Below are 19,742 nucleotides of genomic sequence, written 5' to 3'. Positions count from 1 at the left end.
AACAAGAAAAACATCTTCATTGGAAAGCTAAGATTTATAGAAGCAGAGAATCAACAATATTCCTCACTTTTATACAGGCCTGATAGTTTCCTGGTCATTTTCACACGTTATGCCGTTTCAGCCTCTCACAACAGCCCTTGGGGCAGGCAAGGCGCACGTTATCTGCATTTTTATAAATGAGCAAATGAAACAGAGAGGTTACGAACTTTCTCCACGGTGGGAGATGCCCAGGATTCGCACTCTGTCGCTGACTCCCTACATCAGGGGTCCCACAGAGGAGGAAGATGTGTGATGTCTGGCCAGGTCAGTGCGGGGGTTGGTTTGTTTTCTCCATGTTACTTTGTTTGTTTTACTTTGAATCTGAAGGCACTGAAACAAGGTGGCAGAGCTTCCAGCTAGCCACAGGCCTCATCACATCCAACTGTGTGACTGTTTCAGACAATTACTGGGTCGTCTTGGTCCTTAAAGGTATTTGAGTTTGTGAACCCTGTGCTAAATAATTATATTTACATACTTATATAAATATAAGTAATTCTCTCTTAGCATCACATAATATCTTAAGAGCACATTCACATACCATGTTTCACTTGCTCATTTTCCTGTTTCCTGATTAGAAAACTAAGCTTAAACAAAAATTGAGTGATGATGTTCACAAGGTCAGGACCTAAAATTTGAACGTGTCATGTAAGAAATAACATTACGTGGGAATTTCTTAAGCAAGTTTCAAGGTAAAGTTCTTTAGATAACCATCACGTAAAAGTTTCTGAACTTGAGTACTCAGGTAGGCGTATTTTGAAATCTGATCATCACTTAAAGGACAGTCATCAAGAGTATGAACAGAAAGGAAGCTTCCATATTTCCACTGGGAAGTCATGTACCTTCATTTTTCTCACCAGTATTCATGAGCTTCTAATAATAAAGAATAAACAGAAAATTTGTTTTTTTAAAAATCATTCAACAAAATACTAGCAAAATGAATCCAGCAATGTACAAAAGAATTATACACCATAACCAAGTGAGATATTCTGGGAATGCAAGGTTGGTTCAACATACAAAAACCAGCCCATGCAATAAATCACATTAACAGAATAAAGGACAAAATTCACAGGATCAGCTCAATAGATGCAGAAAAAGCCTCTGACAAAACCAAACACTCTTTCATGATACTAACACTCAGCAAACTAGGAATAGAAAGGAACTTCCTCAACCTGACAAAAGGCATCTATGAAAACCCACAGACAACATCATACTTAATAGTGTATGACTGAAAGCTTTCCCCTTAAGATTGGGAACAAGTCAAGGATATCCACTCTCACCACTGCTATTCAACATTGTACTGGGGCTTCCAACAGACCAATCAAGCAAGAAAAAGAAATAAAAGGCATCCAGATTGGAAAGGAAAAAGCAAAACTATCTCTATTTGCAGGTGAGCTGATCTTGCATATACAAACTCTGAAGGAACACACACACACACACACACACACACACGTACACACCGCTACACAACTATTAGCATGAATGAATACATTCAGCAAGGTTGCAGGAAAAATATCAACATACAAAAAAAATAATAAAGAAAAAATATCAGTGATCCATGTTTCCATCACTAAATAATTTTCAGCAACCAAAAAGGTTGCTCTTTTATTTTCATTAATCTCAGCCTGAGATGTAGACATATAAAATTCAGGATTTACTTTGGCTTTTTAAACGATCTATGATACTTAAGAGAAATGTTTTCTGGTATACACACACTTCTAGAAAATGTGAAGGGATAGATACTTTTGCTCATATAGCCAAGAAGGTTAAGTGATGAGAATTAGAAAAGATTTTGAAGCAACAAAAGATCATGTGCTAGGCCCGCTGAAGAGCACTAATGTGCTCAAGTTTTAATTCTCTTCTAATGGGTCTTCTTCAAAGTACTACACAGCAGTTGTCATCTGTTCAGAATATTGCATCTTGATGCTCATACAAAGTAATGACTACATTTCCACTTATTAAGTTTATATTTCCACTTTGGCCCAGTCTCCCAGAGATTTTAAATACTATTAAGCACTTCACAATATTGGTGTGGACTTTCTTTCTTTCTTCAATTTCATTAGAATTAACATAGAAGGGGTAATCTTATTCTAATAATATTGAGCATGCTCCTTACGTAACATAAACCAAACACACACAGAAAGGAAAACTGTCCTATGTTTCAGAAAGTTCTTTTCTGATGATTTGAATACAGACCCTGCCTACTCTAAAATCTGTGAGGAATAAAGTGGGCTCGGGGTAAGACCAAGCTCTGAGAGGTCTTGCTAAGTTCCAGGAAATTCCTTTCACACCGTCTACCCTAGGACCTCAATAAACACACATTCATTAATTCACATCAATGGTTAATTATCATTCCCTATGTATGTGTAGGTTCACTCATCTTCTTTTGTTGCTTAAATTTTTTTTAAACATCAAAACCAGGCTCAAGTTATACGTAAGGCTTCAGTTAAAGAAAACATTAATGAAACTTTTTTTTCTGTAAAGCAGATAGTTTATTGCCTGATTCCCTTCCAATGTATATGGATTTTGCCCCTCATTTACAATTTGCTTCTAATCAGTGATAAGCAAAGTCAAGTTATTAATTTAAGAATCAGGACATAATAACTGAATAATAGTATTCTTTTATACATGGCGAAGGCAAATTATTTACAGATGAAATGTTAAATAAACACATACTTTTAAAAACAATTGCTCTAATCCTGTAAGCCTATCACACAGAAGCTTTGGTCCTTTGGATGAAAACATTTCACCAAGGTTCTTCATCTGTCCCTTTTTTTGCAGTGAAAATTCAAGAGGTGATAAATTCCGGTAAAAATAAAACCACAGGCCAAAAGACAGAAATCTTCTATAATATATATTATAAAAGAATATGCGACCAGACAGTTCTGCAAGCTCTTTTTTTGAATCTTGTTATTTTTCTTTAACCTAAAAACACTGATTAAATGTATATATATATATATATATATATATATATATACACATACACACACACACACACACACACACACACGTTAAGTACACAGCAGACTGTATCATTGTTTTCCATTTTTCATTGCCCTCCCTTTAAGAGGATACGCATCCCTGCTGGTTGGCATGTGACTTGCAGTACTGCTTTGGAAAAGAAGGATAGTTTCCCTCCCTACTAATATAAGTCTTGAGCTTATGACTTATTAAGCCAGTGAAATCGGAGCCATATGACGTATGCCACACCCAGCAAAAGCTCTTTTGTCCCCTCCACCAAGAGGACGGCATATTTCAAAATAGTGCACTCTGTCAGCCTGGGTCTGACAATGAAAAAGACACTAGAGCACAGCTGACCTTCAACTGCCACATAACATGGACAACTACACTTTGCAACTGTAAGCCACTGAGATCTGGGGGGTGTTTTGTTACTACAGCATCACCTGACAAAAGCTGGCTATTACAAACTGCAACCATAACGTTTAACCCACTTTGCCATTTTAACTTATCTGTAGGTAGATAAACCTAACAGATGTCATAAACAACCCCTAGGGGAGGCTGATTTCACATTTCAGTATGAAAGAAATATGTGATGACTCAGCTCCAGGTTTGCCAGAATCAAGCAATTTGATGCAAAGCTATCCTATGTTCTGTATCAGCAATTAATGCATAGATGAGAGAAGAAGGGAATCAAGAGAACAGAAAGCAGCCAAATCAGAAGTCTATAAAAATGATAACTACATGACGTAGGGTCACTGTACCAAGACCACAAGGAGCTGTCATCCCACTGGAGAATCTGGGGTCATTCTTTGTCCAGAGACTGGGGAGCAAGCATGTGGGTATGGACCAAAGTACAGATATGAGGTCAAGGTATAGTCATCCATCTGAAATAATATAATGACCTCAGTTTGGTTCTGACGGAAAAGAATGAATAGAAAGTTTGCCATTTGGGCTATCAAAACTCATTACTCCTAAGTCCACCTAAACTGAACAATAATATAATTGCTTCACCAATTTTTAAGTTCTGGTTTTAACTGTTTTCTATTTTAATTAAAATACACATAATAAATTTTAAAAATAGGTAATTCTTCGCAGCTACAATGCACAGGGCTCATTATATTAGCCCTGTGGAGTCACAAGAAGGAATCCTTGCTCTCAAGAGAAGAAAGTATTAGAGACCATCTTCTATACCTGTGTTCTGCAGGCATTAAATAAACACAAGCCCACACCTTTGGGGAAAAAAAGATATCAGCTAAAAAAATTTTTTTAAAAGATACAAACTGAAACACTGACTCATAAATGCTTTTAAATATCTTTTCAGCCACAGAATGGATACAGTCATTGAATACAACTGCTAATCAAAAACATTAAGTAAGCATGAGAAGGGAAAAAAGAATTAATAAAGTTACCGCTTTTTGAGGACCTACTATGTCCTGGGCTATTTATGCATATTATCTCATTTAATCTGCATAGCAAGTCAGTGGCACAGGCATTATTACCTCCATTTTATACATAAAGAAACTGAGGTTAGGAAACTGAGAGAGGTTAGGTTACTAGTCTGAGGTAGCACACCTAGTATATGGCAGTCAGGACCCATTGCATGCTGGCTCCAAACCCCCTGCGCTTCCCGGTATCAAATGGCATCGTTCTAGAATTTCGTCAGCCAGGCAGATTTTTCTCCTTAACATTTAAATTGTCTTATTCAAGGATTTTTAAAGAAGACATTTAAAGTTATTTTTGTCATCTGTTTCAACATGTCACAATTCCTTAAGCCAAGAATCTATTACTGTTACTTCACCCAAATATCTCGTGACACAAATTAAGCCTCTTTACTCCTTCCATGTCATCAAAGTAACACTTCTTATAGAAGTAGTCACATACCTAGAAGAGACAGTTTGTCTTTATGTAGAAACTAAGAAGAAACTGCAAGAGAATCTGCATGAAAAAGAATCACCTCGCAAACAGTTTCAGATTATTTTCATCTGGTAGTTTTACTAATTTGAGTGCAGCACCATCATTATTGTGATTAATAAAGTTACATTTAGGTGTTGGGGTCGATTGGACCAGCTGTGGTGAACAGTTGCAACCATTTTCTTCATCCATAAAACTTGTCAAATTAGTGGTTTTATGAGTATACAAAATTTTTATACATTTGAAATACTGACAAAAAGAGCAGTACCTAAAATGACAGTGAATTGCAGACAATCCTTGCACAGGAAAGCCTGTTCGATTAGAATTCCACCAGTCTGAAATACACAATAACTTGGACCCAGTGTATTATTCATCCAGGATTAAAAAGTTGACAGTAAACATTGTACCCATTGCACCTGTTGGAGACCACACACACATATGTGCATATATGTATAAATCACAAATATTTTAAGATTGGAAAGGACCTCAGAACCCATGTCCTATAATTCTGTTCCTGAGAGACACCAAGATACTTCTGATAGGATGGTGGCCACAGGGAAGGACTCTTGAGCCAGACCGCCTGCACTAAAACCTCAGCTCTGCCGCACTGGCTGTGGGACTTAGGGCAAGGTACTCTATGCCTTTGTTTCCTTCTCTATAAAATGGGGAATAACAGAACCCGCCTCACAGGTTAGGAAGATTAAGTGAGATGTGGTTCATGTAAAGGGCTCGCTACACTTTGTGATGTGTAAGAAACACTAAGAAACTCTGAGGCCAGATGGGCTGAGTGCCCTTCTAAGGAGATCCTGCCTTTAAATGTCAGAGCAACATCCTGGGGCACCTGACTCTGTCAGTCTTGTGTGTTTGAAAACGTTTTTAAAAATCCATTTTCAACAGTCCACAATGAGAAAAGTCCACTAAGTTTTTCCTGACAATGTAGCCTCATCCAATTCCTTCTGAATCAAAATTACTTCTAAGAACACTCTAATTAAATTACAGACAGAGAATCTGACACAGGTTTACGCTAACTTAGTCAGTTTTTCAAAAATACCTATGAAACACTTATAATTTACTGTTTCGAGTCTAATATTTGATACTATCCTCTTCTCAGTGGTTCCATTCTCTGAAACTCCCATTTCTCATAGGGATTTTTTAAGTCTCCGCTGCCCCCCACGTTTGGACATCTGGAACCACCTTGCGTTCTTCCTCCCCTCCCGGGCCGGCCGGCCCCTGCCCTTCTCTGAGACCTTCCTCCCTGAGCTCACCCCCTCCCTCCCTCCCCTCCGCAGCGAGAGAATTCAGTCTCTTTCAGTCCCACTGCCCTCCTCAAGGGGAGTGCGCTAAAGCAGCTGACCACGGTGGGGAGTGGGTGAGGAAGGACAGACTGGGAGTCTGGGGTCAGCAGATGCAAACCAGTACATACACAGTGGGGAAAAAAGGAGGTCTTCCTGCAGAGCCCAGACAACCATATTCAACATGCTGTAATAAACCAGAAGGAAAAAGTATATATATACATACACACACACACACACACATCTATATGTGTGTATATATATATATATATATATATATATACACATATGTATTGATATAACTGAATCCCTTTGCTGTACAGCAGGAATTAACACAACACTGGAAATCAACTATACTTCAATAAAATAAAAAATAAAGCAGTCGACTGTGGACCCCTCTCTTCTGGCTCCCACCTCTCTGCACGGGCTGCCTTCCCTCCCACTGCCCCTGTGGGTCCTCAGCCCACGTGCTCCCTCCTCACTCTTACTGGATCATCTTGTCCGATCTCATGGCTGTCACTGTGTATGCTGACAACTCCCAAATCTTTATTTCTGTCCTCTCCTTCTTCCTAAAGGTCACTACCATACAGCAAACTTCCTGCAGGCAACTCGACCTGCACGGCCCACAGGCGTTCCAAATGGAACCCTGTAAAATCGAAACACTCCATCCTTCCCCAGTCAGCTCGCCCCTCCTCCTATACTCCCTACCTCATCACACAACCTCAACAGCCTGGAAGCATCTTTGGCCCCTCACCCTCCCTCATTCCCCCAACCAGTCAGCAAGTTTTCCGGTGTCATCTCCTACACCAGGGGTTCCCAAGCCCCGGCCGCAGACCCCTGTTAGGAATCCGGCCGCACAGCAGGAGGTGAGCAGCGGGCTAGCGAGCAAAACTGCATCTGTATTTACAGCCGCTCCCCATCGCTCGCATTACCGCCTGAGCTCCGCCTCCTGTCAGCATTACGGTGAGTTGTATACTTATTTCATTATATGCTACAATGTAACAGTAATAGAAATAAAGTGCACAGTAAATGTAATGTGCTTGAATCATCCCGAAACCATCCCCCCCTCCCCGGTCCGTGAAAAAACTGTCTTCCATGAAACCGGTCCCTGGTGCCCAAAAGGTTGGGGTCCGCTGCCCTACACACTTCTCTAGTCATCCCCTTCCCTCCATCCTCCCTGCCTGACCTGATCCTCCAGACGTGGCCCATCACAGCCACCAGACTCACCCATGTCAAATGCCTTCCAGAAATAATAAAATGCAAGCGTGACCATTTTGTTCCCCTGTTCAAACGGCAGGCCGTCACCTAAGGGAAAGTGTCCAGGCTCTTCGGAATGCCACGCAAGGCCCTCCACACTCCAAACGCCTCTCCTGCTGCTGCCTACCTGGAATGCTTCAGACCCACAACCTGCCTGAATTTGCTGCTACCATCGCGACATGCTATTTTGCACCTCTTTGCCCTTGCTTACATTGTTGCACCTGGCACACACCCTGCTCCCCGACTCCTAGCCTAACTCCTGCTCACCCTTGAAAACTCAGATCGAATGTCACGTTCCCCAGGAAATCTTCCCTAAAACTCCACAATGGACAGGGTATCCTTTTATGCACTCCGCAGGATTCCCTATTAGAGCAGGTAAAAAACCTACTGAGATTATTTGAAAGAATCTGTCTGAGGCTTACATACACAGACACCGAGGGCTAAAAATGTGGCATTTACTTCTGTGTCTGGCTTAATAAGTAGTTGCTCATCTCAACCCAGAAACCTATAAATCTAGAAAAGGAGGGTTATGAAGAGCAGCTGAAGGCATCCATACTGTGTCACATTATTGTATATAGTATTTCAGGACACTAAAATATTTTTGTCCTGCTGAGGGGTAACAGTAAAGAACCGAAATTAACTTACGTAACTAATTTTCTACCTAAATATTAGAAACGGAAATACCATACTCCCTCCCTTTTTCGACGATAAATATTTAATTTCCATACTCAGAACTTGTTAACTCAGCCTTGGCGTTTTAATTCAAGTTGCAGCGGTTGGGGGGAGGGCCAGGTGGTAGGTAAAATTCACCGCTTTCCCAGAAGATGCTTTTCTCAGGTATCACCGAGAATAAGTTTACATACTTATTATTTATATATATTATATAAATTATTATAATATTAAATATATTATCTATAATTATTATATACATATAAGTATAGATATACACGTATGCTTTTCTCAGGTATCAATGAGAATAATAAGTTTAATACTCTACTTATCGAAAAACAAACACACACTCTAAAGGAGAGTCACCCCAAAGATTTAGTTCTCAGAAGCCAAGCCATATTCTAGGGAAGGATCTATCTTTAGTGGAAAAAACACAAATGGGAGAGTCCACGTGGTTCCAGCTGAGCGGCCCCCTCCGGCACACGGACAGTTCTTCTGAGAAGGACTCAGCCCTGCAAGCAACACCTGTGCTGAGCTCCAAATATCACGAGCAGCAGATGATCGGGGCGCTCAGGAACAGCATGGGCCTTCCTGCCTCACCCCAACCTGAGCCCAAACAACGGGAGCCAGGTGAAGGCTTCAGCCTGGACTTACACAGCCAGCCTTCCAACTGGTATACCAGGGTAATACGGTAAAGGATTGGACCTTCCACCAAAGAGGGAAGGCTGCTGCATTCGGATGTTAGCTGAAGTAGTGTGCTCTCCCCATCAGCAGTACGCTGATGCTGCAGCCTGCCTCCTCAGGATGACAGACAGCTTAACACAGTTCGTTCCGCATGTCTCTAAAGCTAACCCTCTCATCCAGGGAATCCTCATTTCCACCACGGCTATGGACCAGGAGAGCGGCGAAACAGCACGTTTCAGAAAGTGGAGGGACCAACCCATTCCGGACCCAGAGCCTCTATTTCAGTGAACTGCAGAGTCCATGGCCAGTGGAGACACCTGCCCCTCAGCCTGTAAAGCCCTCAACCTCCAACAGCGCCTTCCTCCTCGACAACTCTGAGAAATGACACCAAAGGGCTCCCTGCCGTGGAGTATGGCTGGTATGAAAGGGAGCTAGCTGGGCCATGTTGACAGCCTATCTCCTCAGTCAAGCCCCAATTCTGAATAACAAAGTTCAGAATTTAGCTGACGGCCAGCAGTTGCTCTTTTGTTCTGAAGGAACTCTTGGGTGTGCCTTCTTACGCCCCAACAGAAAACCACTAACTCTGAGAGACCCCTTTGGGGGGAAGTTGTGCAAATCACCTGACTATTCCGTTATCTGTACCATTACTGAGGGTCAACAAACAGTGTTTTCTCCAGTGTGAGAGAAAATACATTAATTTGATGACACTGACACCAGTACAAACCAAAGCAATAACCAAACACATGCTTTCCTTACAATGGGTCTGATCTATCTCCATGCTTGAGGGCAAGAGTTTCCCTCTCACCTGTTCCCAGTCAGAAAGAAAAGTTCCATGGAATGCAACATCGCCTATTTCACGAAATGGTTAAACACAGTCAGATAACATAATGGATTATGAGGTAGAAGGCAGTATCACAGCCACTAAAAGCACAAATGCAAAGTATTGCACCAAACAGGCTAAAAACCTATTGCGAACACTTCCTCTGTGGGTTCACAGGTGTCCTGAGGCTGCAAGATTTAAAGGAGTCACTGTCGTTCCTTAAGAGTCAGCTCTGTTTTCCCAATCTGAAATGGTCACAACTGTGTAAGCCCAACCTATCTTGCTCTTATCAGCCACAGTCTTCCATGCCTATCTCAGAGAATGGAAATGTGTGTGTGCAAGTGCGCCCGTGCGCGCGCACACACACCCCCCCCCATTAAGAAGATAAAGTAAATAAACTTCCCGCCAATCTCACAGCACAGTCAGCCGCGCTGTATTTACTCACATAATCAGTCCCATCTGCACTTATTCTTCTAATGAAGTAGGAATGGAAATTAAACATGGAAACTGCAGCTAAGTCTGACCACCTGAGGGACTCGGGGCACTCCGTGGTGGGGAAGAGGCAGAGGTGGCCGGCAGTGCTGGGAGAGAAGGTCCCCATCGGAGGCTCTGAGCCCCCCATGGGTTCCACCAGGAGCTGAGCTGCAATTTCTTTTAGGACGCTGGGAAAGTTGCAATTTGCAGCTATGGCCACAGGGTAGTGCAGTAATTCTGCAAAATAGTTACCCCCCTCTCCCACCACTGCCACCTCCCTGCCCCACCCTACCCCCAGTTCCCTGCCAAAGAGAACGGGGACATTTGGTCTGAGTCCTGGGCACCTACAGGAGTGCTTGTGAGATTCCCGACAAATCCAGAGTGTTTCCAAGACTCTGAATCCAGTTACTCTCTGCACTGGCTCCTGAAGAAGGAGGACTCCATCTCTGAAGGGCTGACAAGAACTGTAAAGCTATAAAAAGTGATTAGCCTATTTATTACAAACTTTGTTTACTTAGGTTTTTATGTTTATTTCCCACTATATCCCCACTAGGATACAATTAACCACCCCCTCACTCATCAAAATTGTATTAGAAAGACTCACGAAAATAAAATAAATGCTGCATCGAAATGTAACCTCCTGGCACTGTGGAATTATCATGTTATCATACAAAGCCTCCTCAAAATAAAAAGAAGAAGATGAGGAATTTTTAAAGAGCTTCTTTTCAAAGGAATTTTTATCCTTTTAATTCCTGCTACTCAAGGTTTTGTCTATGGACCAGCAGTTATACCTGGGAGCTGGTTAAAAATGCAGAATCATAGCCCTACCCTGGACCTATTAAATCAGAATCTGTATCTTATCAAGATCCCTAAGTTACCTGGATGCACGTTAAAGTTTGAGAAACGCTGGCCTGAGTGCTAGGTAAGCATATGGACCTTTATTTTCAAAACTGTTTTCTAAGCCCTAAGTCTTTTCTTCCTCTCAAGATACATTTTAAAGAAAAACAAATATATTTTGACATTTGAAAACAAAACAGATTATTTCCCAGAATTGGTGACGATCCACTAGAGTAAAGCCTTTTTCTGTCTAAACTGCCAGGTAACTAATTAACATTTCAATGAACATTGACGGAAAATTTGGTCTGTCACCTCATAACTCAGGTAAAAAACGCAGGTACGACAAGAAAAGTTTAACTAAGACTAACAGACGCGTATTGCAGCACTCCAGAGGATTTTTGGAAACTAATTTCCTGTCATAAAAAGAAAAAGAAAATTATTTCAGCTCAAGTTAAGCATGTAACTCTAAACTGAGTTGCTATGCTAGCGTGGTCTCCAAATTACAGTCACTGTTGTTTACCTCGGCTAACAAGGAGCCTCCTGAGAAGAAATTACGTGAAGAAGCCTAAGTACCCTCCCACGCCTTTCTCCACATGTGAGTGGAGAAATTGCAGAGGGGAAAATACACAAGTGAATACAATTAATGACTCTGGCTCTCTTTGATTCCTGCTCCCCTGTGATGGGGATGATCATAGACTCCTGAAGCTGGAAGGACTCAGGGATAACTTCTTGCTGCTGGCCCACTTTGGAAAGCTCTTTCTACGAAGTCCCTGGCAGGGGGTCTACAGCCTCTACGGACAGGTCATTGTTACCCTCTGAGACAGCCTTGTCACACCGCTGTTAGATAACCTCACACCCACTGACTTACTTATATCCTTGGGCAACCCAGCAAAACACCTGGAAACACTCGGGGGGCCTCTGTCACATCCCCAGGTGTTAGTTTCCATAGACTAAACCCATTAAGTTTCTTGGATAGTGTGGTACCCTCTCATCCTGGTGTAACTGTGTTATTCTGTTTCTGTTGAAGCTAAATTATGATTAGCCTGACATAATTTAATGAGACCCACAGAGCCAAATGAAGTCATTTGATGCAATGGGTGGTAATTCAATACATTCTTGGTGAAACATCAACGATTATGTAATGGTTAATATATCTACATTTGTTACTAGTACAACCATAAGTAAGGACACATTTGTCTTCTCGACTATGACGTACAACTAAGAAAAACTACCAGCCTCTACTCAAAAATGTCCCTGGGTCCCATTACCAGGAACAGAACTCAGCACCAGATGGATGACCCGACCCAACGTGACCTTTCTGCATTCTTCCTTGTTTATGATAAAGAGACGTTTTGAAGGAAGCAAAGGGTATAAAAGAACTGCATTTGGCATTCACAAAGCAACGGACACTTTTATTACTTAACATCACAACCTTATGAGGTAGGCCAGTATAAGTGCTGTTGTTTTATAAGTGATGAAGCCAAGACTGAGAATAGGAAATGAGAGAGATGGTGAGCTGCCCAGGGCCAAACAGAAAGGGAGACTGCAGCCAACTGAATTCAGAAACCTCAATTAAATTCCCAAACAAAAGAGAACAGGCAACACTGAAAATAAGTTTTATGGATTTCACTTTGAAACAAAACAAGGAAACGTTATGTTACCACTAAATGATATTTAAAATCGTCTTTTATGTCCTTGATTTTGCCCCCAAGGCTTTATTCCCAAAATAAAGAAAATTTAAACAGGCAAACTTATTCCAGGTTGAAAATTCCATTTACACAGGAAAAAAAAAATCTTGCATTTCATTTTCAGAGATTTTTTTTCTTAATTTGACTGTTACTGTAACCAATATTATGCCAAAGGGCCTTGTTCAAGTTGCTAAATTTAAAGTGGCATAGATTAGACCCATTCTGGTTCACAGGGACATTCTCCCGAAATAGATTTTCAGCATTTTATAAGCCTCCTACATTTTCACAAGAGACTCTGGAACACAGGAAAGAATTATTTCCCCACACACAATACTCATGTTCATCGTCATCAAAAGGCACTTGGTTAAAACTCATCTGCACATCCAGCGCGCATCCTCCCTGTTATATCCTGACACCGAGCTTGAGAGCTTGAGCCCTCAACCTCGATGACCTGAATTAACAAATCCCTCGCCAGCTTTTTCCAAAACACACCACCCACGGTACCACAAGTGGAGGCACGCCTCAGCTCCCGGCCCCCAGCACTTCACTGCTTCCCATCCACACCTCCTTACCTCCTCCACGATGGCCATCAGCCCCTTCACGGAGACAGCCCTCCCGCCCTGGCCCTGGAAGCCACTCTGCTGGAAACATTCTCATCCCTGCACCTGGGGAAGCCCTTTGCCACGTTGTGGGCGCGTTCTGGGGCTCTCGGCCAATGATGGCCACCGCAGCCAACCAGTCCACCACTTCGGGCCAATGAGAACGAGCGGAGCCAACGGGGCTAGACCTATGGGCTCCAGGACGCCCGGCGCTCAGGCCACGCCCAGTGAAGGTGATGGGCCCCAGGTGCGTCTCTCCTATGCTCCGTGTTCTGGCAAACTACTTTCACCCCTACGGGCTGATGGAAGGGATAGGGGTAGGCCTTCAAATGTTTGCTTTGTTGGGGATGGAGGGAAGGGCTAATAAGGGTCAAGAATAGGGATCCGGGCAGTTGTCTGACTCTACCCCGGGGAGCCTAAGGAGGCCTGGAAGAAGACGACTGACTTGCAGAGAACCAAGTGGGTCAGCAGGCACTACTGGAGACGAAGTTGTTAGTGTCTCCACCTGGCTCCCCTTCCCCCCACAGGAGTGCAGTACATCTTCCCCCTGAGTTAGTTAATAACTTCATCTTCACCCAACGAGCTCCACGCTTTATTTCCTCCTTATTTCTAGCCACGGCCTTCGCTCCACATGGACTTTCCTCCTTTTTATTTTCTCTTTCCGAAAGTCCACTTCTCCAAGAGGCGTTTCACAGGCCTCTCAGCCCTAAAGGTCTCTTCCCCTCCCAACAGGATGCGCCCTCCTCCCCCTCAAACGGGCAGCGTCAGCTTTGTACAGCAGATATGGATGTGGACGGCTTACTCTCCTACAAGTTACTCGCAAACGCTCTGTTTCCTTTGCGTCGCTACAGTTTCTTTTTTCCCCTAAACTACAGGTTTCAATCCATGGATGGGGAATTTTTAAAAAAATAGAATAGAAAATATCAAAGTACACCTCCCATAATACGGATAAGTGTTATTTCATGACACTTGTTTCAGTTATGCGTCTGTGTGCACACAAATGATGTGGTGGGTTGCAATGTTAAACATACTGGTTACTGTGAGTCATAGTATAAAACGTTCGAAAGCTACCGCTCTCTGGTACCTAACCTAGAGGGATGCCTAACGCTCTATGAATGCTTACTGAATTGAACAAATTGGTGAGTATGATACAATCCACTTATTACAACTTCAAAGGTTCCACTTTGAAAGAATATAAAGTATAATGTCTCCTGGAACAAAAGTAAATGGATGCTGGGCTATGTGAAGCTATGGGGCGATGGGGGGCGGGGGAGTAGTAGAGAGGGATCTGAATATTTACTATTTTATTTCAACAGACTTTCTCCCCAGTAACTAACATGTGTCTGTATTTAAGGGAGATTGAAAACAATTTTGACCAAGTTCACCGTGGAAAGCTTTTCTCATTCACTGAAACCACCTCATGATTACAAAGTTCTGCATCTTTAAAATATTTGGTATAGGTAATTCCACCATGATTCATAAAAGGATCTTTCAGAGACACCATGAAAGCCTTTGTTCCAGTTCTTTCTTTGCCCAAAGATGCCGCTATGTCCTCTCAATACCCCACCCCCACCGTCTGTAAAAATCCCATTCATCTTCCAAGGCTTAGTTCAAAGGCCACCTTTTCCACGGAAGCCTTTTTTTTTTTTTAAACTCGATTTTTCCTCTTTCCCTCCTCCACCACCCACCCCAGTCCCAAATATGGTCCTTTTCACTTCTGAATCACCAGCGCTGAAACGTTTTTATACTTGTGTACTTGTCTTATCCCCACTAGACAATAACACGCACAGCCCATGGTTTACTCTTCTCTGTATCCGCTGTGGCAACCAGCATGAGGTCTTGTATTTAAGAGATGATCAATAAAATTTGTTAAGTGAATAAATGAAAGCAACTGTTACCCTGTTCAAAGGGATGGTCATTATTTTAAAGGCCCTGAGGAAGGGCGCACATGCCCAGCAGCTGATCAAAAGCTGGTGGAGAACAGAAAGAGCAGCCAAGGGGATGGAGGAGGAGTTTGAGAAGGGGTCCTGCTCCTCTGGTCACCCGCCCACGTAAACTTACTGAATCCCCAGCTCTTCAGGGATTCGGCTCTACTGAATGAAACTAGGGAGCCGGGTATAGAATGAATGCCTCCACCTTGTTCCAAATTCTTCATTCGTACTTCAAACCAGAAATGGGAAGTGGAATTAGAGGTGGGAATTAGGGCAACCCTTCTCAATTTTAAGGCGTGGCTGAAAAGAAAAGTTGAAACAGCCATCTGGATAATTCCGGCTCAAAATCTCCCCCTCCACCTTGAAAAATAAGTATGGGAGTTTCTGGAGGGCAAGGAAGGAGGGGTAAGGGTGTGCAAGGAAGCAGAGGAGATCAAATTCAATACTACTGAGCTTTTCTCTTCGTGTTGTCTATACAGTCATTTGGGGACACTTCCAGTGACCACTAGACTAAGCTAGCTCAGATTCAAAGCCACAGTCACAACTAACAAACTGCAATTTGTTTTTTTGGAAAACGATGCCCACCAATGAGAAAAAATTGTTTGTTAAAATACCATTTTCCTTTGCCATTCATCTGTACCTCCCCCCCCCGACAAAGAAAAGTGTTCTTCTAAAAGGGATTAAAGAAAGAAGTTTTTACTAGTCTCTATTTTAAATTTATATACATTTTAGAAGTTAATTCAAGTAGGGCAGCAGACGTAATTTCCTAAATCATGGTATTGTTTCCAAATCTTTAATTTTAAATTAATATAATTAAGGGCTCTGACCTTCTCTTTCTTTTATATTTTAGCAGAACCTTAATTTCCAGTCCATCAAGGTTTTGTTTTGTAATTAATTTCAGAGCTGCGCTCATAAACTGGGAATACATCTGCAATACTATAGAAAATACGCTAGATTTGAAGTCAGAAAACTGAGTTTTGAAATTAATGCTAGGTTCGAATATGGCTTCTCCACTTCTAGATGTGTGACCTTGGGCAGGTCACCTGATCTTCCCACACTCAATTTCCCAATCTGTAAAATGGGAATAACAATAGTTATTGCTTGTTTCCTAAGGTTGCTGTGAAGATTAAATGAACTAAGACATGTAATGTACTAGAACAGAGTTAAAACATTCTAAAGTACATGCATTGTACTTAGAACAGAGTCTGGCTAAGTATTTGGTAAATGTTAGTTTAAAAATTCCGCTGTCATTTGTTTTATGGTCTCAGTAAAGTCATTTTGCAGTTCAAAGCCTCCATTTCCTTGTCTGTAAAATGGGACTACTACCACTTACCACTTCTGGAATTGTTATAAGATTCAAATAAGAAAACAATGGATATGAAAATGTTTGACCCACAGAAAGCACTCAAATGTTAGTTATTTGGGGTCACCTATAAGCTTAAAACCAAGCCATAATCTTAAAAACTTATAAAGTCAACCATAAAATTGAGTTAGAAAATACCATCCAAAAACTTCATCCATGACTGAGAAAATGTCCGGGTTAGAAATGCATACTCAAAGAGTTTGGTTTATCTTTAACTGATGAGACATATATAAGCTCTTAGAAGATGTAAATTCTACATCTGCAAACTAGAAACACTCCCTCAGTCAAGCCAAACTGTCCTATTATATTGTAAGCAAGAAATCCTGCACAGTTTCATAAGCCAAAGACAAACTGATGGATTGATCAAAATCTGACTGCATGTACAGTAGCTTCTTAAAAATGCTTTTTTTAATTTTTTTTTAAATAACAAAAGTACTGTAGCTAATGTAAATTTCAAGTCAATTCAACAGGCGTTTATTATGTAACTGTGCTCCAGGTAACCCAGCTGGGAACTAAAGATGCAGAGGGAAAGACAGCTCAGGCCTGTGCTGGAAAAGCCACAGATTACGGCTGATAATTTCAAAATATCACTCGTAAAAGTCATGAGGGCTTCAGTTTTGAGTCAGCAAGCAGACAAGCAGCCTAAAAACCTGCCGAAACAAAAAGTTCTTCCTTTTGACTGAAAATGTGACTTTTAAAAGCAAAAGTCAATTTTAAAGCACAGTTTCTACCTGCAAACCTACTGAATTTGTGCCAGAAACCAACATTTCTAAGTGTAAACCTGTAAAGTAATAGGTATCTGTAAATGAGAGGCTGAAATAACCCCAGCAGCAACAACACAGTAATTAGCGACTTTTATAGAGTAATAACATGTTTCATATTCTTTCTACACTGGCTCTTTGAAGTTTCCAGTGTAATGTATAAAAGTTTTATTACATTAGGGCCCATCCTTGTGTATTTTATAGGCACCAGCATTATGCAGAGCAAGCTGTACTTACTCATCCTGGGATCTTTTCATAAGAAACTGCTCGATAATGCACTAGCTTTGTGTCCAGTTTAGTTAGTTACACCTGGCTTTAGACAGAGCAGTCACTGGAAGCCTGCAGCATGGAAAATATACACATTTCCACATATTGTATACGATCTGTAAATCAAAAGGCAGTTTAGCTTTAAAACTGCACACTGCATATTCATGTGCACACCACTTGCAGTTTTAGACACATGTGAACTCTTTACTGAATTAAAGAAAAACGGGGGGGGGGGGAGGAAAAAAACCAAACCTCAGCTCTACAATAAGCGATTACCAGGGGAAGAACAGAATGCAGTTAATATGCTTGTTCCACAGATGTTCATTCCCGTAAATATTAAACATAACACAAGTTCATCCAGGAATATGCAGGCGGTAATTTTACCACCTGAATAGGGCTGGTTGGAAACATTTAGGAGATTGGGGCGGGGGGGGGGGGGGTGGACGGGGGGCGGGGGGTGGATAAGAGGGATGTGGAAACAGCCAATGGGATTTTTAACACACCCGCAACTAGAATTAAACTGCTTCCAGCGGCGCTTTACCTACAGTAGCTCCTCAATATGAGAACCCCGAGCCACAGAACCCCGAGGGCTCTTCCACAGCCTCCCGCTCCCCAGGCTGCGAGCTTTGAGCGCGGAATAAAGGGATACACGGGGCGTCGGTGAGCCGGAGCGGGGACAGGAGGAGTGTAACTGTGGCCAGGCGGGGTGTGAAGAAAGGGCTCAAAGGGATTGCGAACCTCGAGGAAATGAGCCTCCCAGGGCCAGGGCCTCAGAATTCCCGCACGGAGAAGCACTCGCCCCCTGCCCTCGGGTTCACTTTCCATCTCGGGTGTTGAGAGACAGAAAGGATGCGGCCGCCAAGACCCGGTGCAGACAGGCAGGAGGCTGGAGCATCCTCTAAGGGCACTACGCAGCGGCCACAACTCCAGAGGGTCGCTGGTGTGAACCGGGGGCCCTCGGAGAAGAGGGGGGGCGCGAATGGAGGGAAGGGAGGTGAGAGGGGCCGGGGGGCCGAGGGGTGGATCCCCCGGCATTAGTGACACGTTCTAGAAATCGGTTCCTTTTCTCTTCACGATTGCGCTCTGCCCCCGGCTCCCCAGATCACCGGCCCCCGGGCTGGGGCGGGCAGCACCGGGGGGAGGGGACGGGAAAGGGAGGCGAGAAGACAGGCGGGCGGCCCGGCCACCCCTCGGGGGAGGCGGGAAGGAGCCGGCGCGGCGGCCGCCCCCGACCCACCCCGCCCCCACGGCGGCCGGTCGCCCGAGCCCCCCGCCCAGGTGAGAGCGCGCGGGCCGCCGCGGTCGCCCCCCGCCGCTCGCTCGCTCGCTCGCTCGCTGGCTCGCGCCCGCCCGGCCGGCACGGGGACTCACCACAGCGACTCGAGGTCCCATTCCTGGAGCAGGGCTAAGTCGAAGCTGTCCATGGTGGGAGGTGTCAGCGCCGCCGCCGCCGCCGCCGTCGTCGCCGCCGCCGCCGCTGAGGCTCGGGCCGCCCGCGCGCTGCAACGAAGGGCGCCGCTCAAGGTGCATCCCGGCCGCTCCGGCGCGGCCGCCGCCCGCCCGCCCGCTGCCCGCTCCCGGCTCGGGGCTCCCGGCTCCCCCCTCCCCGCCTCTGGGCCGGCCGGGCTGCTGGCGGCGGCCGGCGCACTCACCCGCTCGCCGACTCGCGCAGGCACACTCAGCAGAGAGCGGCGAGATCGCCGCCGCCGCCGCCGCCGCCGCCGCCTCGCCCCCCCCACCCCCCGCGCCCGCCCCTCCTCCCGCCCTCGCGGCGGGCCGGCCCGCTGCAGCCGCCGCCGCCGCCGCCGCCGCCGCCGCGCCGCTCCGCGCCCGCCCGCCTTTCTCCTCGGGGAGGCGCGTGTGCGCGGGCGAGGCCGAGACGCGCGCGCGCCGTGAGCCCCGCGCCGCGCGCGCCCCTGCGCTCACCGCGCCGCTCTCCGGGTCCCGGCCGCTCGCAGGCCTTGCCGCCCAGCCCGCCGCGACCCCCGTGTCCCCCCTCCGCCGACCCTGGCCTCCCGGGGGCGCCCAGCGCGGTCCGGCGAGCGGAGGCGAGGGTCGGGCGGCGGCCCAGAGGGCCGGGATGCGAGCTCGCCCGTCCTGCCGCATCTTCTGCCCCGGCCCCGCCCGGCCTCTCCCGGGTGTACGCACTTCTTGGGGGCCCCGGGCTGCCCCCTGAGCGGCCGGGTGCCCCC

The 19,742-nt window shown here is 44.6% G+C and overlaps 1 protein-coding gene across 14 annotated transcripts in view; it reads right to left on the bottom strand.

Moving 5' to 3' along the window:
• Positions 1–19,276, bottom strand: part of AFF3 (ALF transcription elongation factor 3) — a 568,741-nt gene extending 549,465 nt beyond the window's left edge. For 13 of the 14 annotated variants that reach the window (XM_073791036.1, XM_073791035.1, XM_073791040.1 and 10 more), the window contains exons 1-2: positions 19,203–19,276; positions 18,922–19,050 (exon numbers count right to left, since the gene is read on the bottom strand). In XM_073791036.1, coding sequence (XP_073647137.1) covers positions 18,922–18,974 — 53 coding nt within the window. In that variant the 5' untranslated portion in view covers positions 18,975–19,050; positions 19,203–19,276. Of the gene's footprint in view, positions 1–18,921; positions 19,051–19,202 lie in introns of those variants that run through there. The other variant, XM_073791048.1, reaches the window with a different exon arrangement.
• Between the last annotated feature and the right edge of the window lie 466 nt (positions 19,277–19,742).

The sequence above is a fragment of the Tursiops truncatus genome, chromosome 14, assembly GCF_011762595.2.
Source record: "Tursiops truncatus isolate mTurTru1 chromosome 14, mTurTru1.mat.Y, whole genome shotgun sequence".
NCBI classification, from domain to species: Eukaryota; Metazoa; Chordata; class Mammalia; order Artiodactyla; family Delphinidae; genus Tursiops; species Tursiops truncatus.
Note: the sequence above shows the minus strand (reverse complement) of the source record. Positions and strands in the feature narration are given on the sequence as shown.